The sequence below is a fragment of the Mustela lutreola genome, chromosome 7 (genome assembly GCF_030435805.1).
Source record: "Mustela lutreola isolate mMusLut2 chromosome 7, mMusLut2.pri, whole genome shotgun sequence".
Classification (NCBI taxonomy): domain Eukaryota; kingdom Metazoa; phylum Chordata; class Mammalia; order Carnivora; family Mustelidae; genus Mustela; species Mustela lutreola.
Genome location: NC_081296.1, coordinates 59,001,754 through 59,006,782, shown reverse-complemented (window position 1 = coordinate 59,006,782; position 5,029 = coordinate 59,001,754). Strand labels below are relative to the sequence as shown.

Below are 5,029 nucleotides of genomic sequence, written 5' to 3'. Positions count from 1 at the left end.
ATAATAATCAGAGAATAATAAGAATACAGTCTAAAAAATAAGAATACAGTCTAGTTTATGAAGTGTGAATTTTGTAGATGAGGCATGATCAAGATGAGGTAACAGTGCAGAAACAACTTGCAAAACCTGAGGATCTTTTTTCTGCAAAGTTGAATTCATTAATATTCATTGTTTCAGGCAGGCCTGATAAAAGAGTGGGAAGGCAATAGGTTCAGCATTAAATAATTAAGGATACATTCTCTATGACTACTTGTTCTCATCTCAGCAGTATAAACTACAAGGAAACGTGAGGCAATGTGACTATGCAATGGTATGATGTATTATCTGTACTGACTTGACCAAAGTCTGAAGAAGTTACCCATTTTGTGGCCAGTTGTTTAGAAATATGAATATTTTGTTCACATATTATTAATAAAAAAAACAACCAGTTTAACTTTTATTGCTTATTTCATAGTATTGACTTTACCAGGACAATAATTTATCTACAGTACATTCTGTCAACATAGCATTATAATGGGGGTAGTGTAGGTGATTTGGTGTCTGAGGAAAACTTGTTTGCTGCTTGACTAGGCAATTTTGGGTAGTAACCCTTGAAGTCTGGTATTCCTCTTAGTATTTTGATCATAGACATTTCAGTGTTCAAAACCAAGTGTTAGTGTCAGTTCTGTTACTCTGTGAAGCAGTGACCATGACGGAATTCTATATTTCTTGGCAGCAATGTCTGTGAAGGGGAATAAGAGCAGTAGTGGTAGGGAAAGCCTTCCTACAAAATGCCATGTGGCTCTTGTGAAAAAAAAAAAAAAAAAGAAGAAGAAGGGAACAGAGGGAGATAGGGTGGAGTAGTCTCAGGCTGCAGTGTGCCTCTGAGAAAGCTTCAATAAGGTTGATGGGGGAGGCTCCAGGGCAAAGATTGCCCATTATAAGAATTCCACATGGGGCAGGAATGTCCTGGCTCTGTTGTCAGTCATTGGCTAGGAGAATCCTGGGCAGACTGTGGCCTCTGTGAATGCTACAGTGGAATCTGACATGCAACAGCTAGAAGCTGTCAGTTAAGTTCTTTCCATGAAGCCAATTTTGTCTTGAAAGATGTGAGTGGTATACTCCTGTGGCTTAGTATGGTGTTAGAAAGTCCCTCCTAATTATATAGCAGATTTCACAACATTTGAAGCCTTTGCTTGCTTTTTTTCACTCTTCTGGTACTTTTGGTTTTGTTTCAAAAGAAGCTCATTTTTCTTTACTAATACCTACTTGCTTCTAAAATGCTATTACATCTGCCTTTATATTATTCTTTACTCTTTAGAAATTCCTATGCTCATGAAGTTTACTGTCTATCTAGGAAAACAAATGAAACAGGCAATATTGTATATTAAATGCTATTGTAAGTAGGTAGATGGTTCTGGTTTGAGGAATCTATAGAAAGAGTATATAAATTTAAATAAAAATATTGTTTAGTAACAGTAAATTTATTTTCTGTCTTTTTTTCTGTTTGTGTACCTCTTAATCCCTAATATATCACACATATCCTCATTCACATTTCTATCCTTTTATGCATTTTATTTAGTGCTCTTGCCTGAATTAACTGGTTGGGACTTCCAAAAAATACCAAATATTAGTGTAAAAAGGAAGCATGTCTTTCTCATTTCCAGTTTTAGGCAATTTGTGTTGGAGATGTTATTTGCTCAAGTAATTTTCATTATAATTCCTTTCCTAAGTTTTATCATGACTGTGTATTAGATTTTTTTCAAATGCTGTCTCTGTACCCAGATATTTGTATGTATGCTCCCCCCCCTTTTAACCTGGTGATTGACTTACAATCAACCTTGCACTTCTGGTATTAAATTAATCTGGCATAATATTTTATTCTTATTTTATATTGTTCCAGTTTCTTTGCTACAGTTTGGGAATTTTGCATGTATGTTCATGAGAATGAATGGCCTATAACTTTTTATTTTTATGTCTTTATCTGATTTCATGTCAGATTTATGTTGGCTTTATAAACAAATTTGGACAAAGTGTTAACATTGGTCTGAAACCCTTTCTTCCTAATCTGTGGATATCTTGGAGCAAAAAATATAGAAGGAAAGATGGAAATGACTTGGTCAATCTCCCTGCAAGCATGGTAATTGGACTACTTGATAGTATTTATTATTTAAAAAAAATTAAAGAAAATGGAGAGTCTTCACATATGGAGTCCTTTTAGCAGGCTCTGCTTGACCTATCTTGGTTGCTAATGGTAGATTAGCCTGCAATTTATGGATTTATTGGATAGAACCAACTGAAAAATGTCAGTTAGCTAACCAGTTATCAGCGTAAACATTGAAGATGTTTCCTGACCTAAATAAACTCCTTTTCTGTAAATTATGCTCTCCGTGCATTATCAGAGCTGAGTCTTCATTGTTATATCTGGATAGGTGCATCCTATAATATTGTGAGCAAACTTGGGGATTCAGATTAGTGGTTTTAGAAGTCTCCATTCTTGACATTTGTATTCTGTTTCCTTTGAATTACCACTAAATTTTGATACTGGATAATATTTTTGATTATCCAACTTTATTATCTCAGCCCAAAACAAGGTGTTTCTACTTTTTCTCTTCTCAAGAGAAGTTTATGTAAAAAACGCTTCTTTTTTATTTCTTAAATGTTTTGCAGTATTCACCAGGGAAGCCATTTAGGCCTGTGTTTCTCCTTGTGGGAAGCTGTATCAGTCAGGAATCATTTATTAAAGAGGATACACACATTATTTGAACAGAGTTTAATATAAAAATTAAGCAGGTATCAGGTTGTTAACTAGCTATCTGAAAGCGTATAAAGATAGCTCTCTATTGTCATGGAGGCAACAAGTGTAGGAAGCAGCTACTACTTACTTCTAAGGGTGAGGGAACAAAGATAAGAAATTAGAATTATGGAAATTTTGTTATTTAGAAAAGGGATCCTGTGGGGCTAAAAATCCCTTTTTGGATGTAGTGTGTCTTGCCTTTTACTTTTTCTCTGAACTCAGAGGAGAGGCAGGATAGGCCTGGCACCCAGAGTTTTTGAAGATAGAATACCAGCATGCTGGCATTATCTATTAGAAGGTACAATAAGGCTAGTTCTGAAACTTCTGAAGAAACAGCAACCTGAATTCACTTCAAACCACAGAAAAGAAACTTCACTGTAGTAGCTGTGGTAATGTTCACACAGCACAGCAAGCAGAGGGGAAGCCCAAAACTTTTCTCTGCCTTTGAACTTCCCTCTAGCATGCTCTATCATTGGAGCATAAAATGCAGATGTAGACCATGCAAATATCTTTAGTACCCTGTCTAGCTAACTAAGAGTTAGTAAGTAAATCATGCAATTTTATTTTTTTAAATATTTTATTTATTTGACAGAGAAATCACAAGTAGGCAGAAAGGCAGGCAGAGAGAGAGGGGGAAGCAGGCTCCCTGCTGATCAGAGAGCCTGATGTGGGGCTCAATCCCAGGACCCCGAGATCACAACCCGAGCCGAAGGCAGAGGCTTAATCATGTAATTTTAGAAGTGAAAATAATGATAATTAGCTCAGAGTGGTTTTGTAATAATACCTAAGCTAGATAAAATGTTTTAGCATGGTGTTGGGAATGTTGGTGGTATTAAATAATGGTAGTAATGACTATTTTTATAATTATCATTGTTATCATCTGGTAATCTTGGAATAAATGCAAATTATGATTATCAATTATTATTCTCTCCAAGTGGGAGGATTATAAATGTTGGATTCTTTTTAAAAGGCTTATTTATTTATTTATCTGAGAGAAGAAGCAGGTGGAGGGGCAGTGGGAGAGAAAAAATCCTCAACAGAATTCTAGCTGAGAATGGAGCCTGATGTGGGGCTTGATCCCATGACCCTGAGATTGTGACCTGAGTCAATACCAAGACTTAGACACTTAGGAAACGGAGTCACCCAGGCATCCCCAGTGTTGGAATTTTGAACATATTTTTGTAATGGAATAAGCACAAACCATACATCTGGCAATACTTCAAGCATTCAGATATGAATAAGTCCCATTTCCAGTTTAGTTTATAGGTCAAAATGTGGACAAATTGGGATGCATTTTCTGATTATATGAGAAAACTAAAAATTATCCTGTGAATTCATATGCTGATTTATCAGTCTCTTTATGGCATTCCTAATGTCTTTATTTCTCAGTGTATAAATGGCTGGATTCAGGAGAGGTGTGATTACTGTGTAAAACACAGCAAGAAACTTGTCCATCCAAGTGATGTTAAGTGGCCACAGATAGATGAAGATGCAGGGTCCAAAGAATAGCAGCACCACTGTGATGTGGGAAGTACAGGTAGAGAGTGCTTTTGATGCTCCGTCCTTGGAGTTTAGACGGACCGTTAGGAGGATATAGGTATAGGACATCAGTAAGAGAATGAAGCAAGTTGTTGCCAAGATCCCACTGTCAGCATTTATCAGCATTCCTAGAGTATGTGTATCCATGCAGGCCAGTTTGATCACCAAAGGGATATCACAGAAAAAACTGTCCACTATTCTGGATCCACAGAAGGGCAGATCTAAAATCATGACTAGTTGGCTCATGGCATGCACAAAGCCAATGGTCCATGATATCAAAACTAACCAGATGCATTTCTGTCTGTCCATGATGCTAGAGTAATGCAGTGGCTTGCAGATGGCCACATAACGATCATAGGCCATTGTCACCAGCAGTACCATCTCACCCCCTCCAAAAAAATGTACACAGAGGATCTGGGTCATGCAGCCACCAAAGGAGATGGTTTTATTATCCTTTAGAAAGTCTGTGGTCAGTTTAGGGGTAGTTACTGAGGAAAGGCAGAAGTCCACAAATGAGAGATTGGCTAAGAGGAAGTACATTGGGGAATGGAGATGAGGGTCAGTGATGAATAAGAGCACGACAAAGAGGTTGCCCACAACAGTCATCAGGTAGAGCATAGAAAAAGGCAGTAAGAGGAAGGTCTGGAGCAACCTTGAATCACAAAGTCCACGAAAAATGAACTCAGATGCCATAGATTGGTTTGCTTCCTCCAT

At 37.2% G+C, this 5,029-nt stretch overlaps 1 protein-coding gene across 1 annotated transcript; it reads right to left on the bottom strand.

Moving 5' to 3' along the window:
- Positions 1–4,090: 4,090 nt before the first annotated feature.
- Positions 4,091–5,029, bottom strand: LOC131837145 (olfactory receptor 4F4-like). Its single transcript, XM_059183399.1, has one exon. It carries the CDS (start codon positions 5,027–5,029, stop codon positions 4,091–4,093), a length of 939 nt encoding a protein of 312 aa, XP_059039382.1.

What these genes read in the sequence shown, in the direction of transcription:
- LOC131837145 (XM_059183399.1), bottom strand. Translation starts at nt 5,029, where the DNA reads ATGGAGGAAGCAAACCAATCTATGGCATCTGAGTTCATTTTTCGTGGA.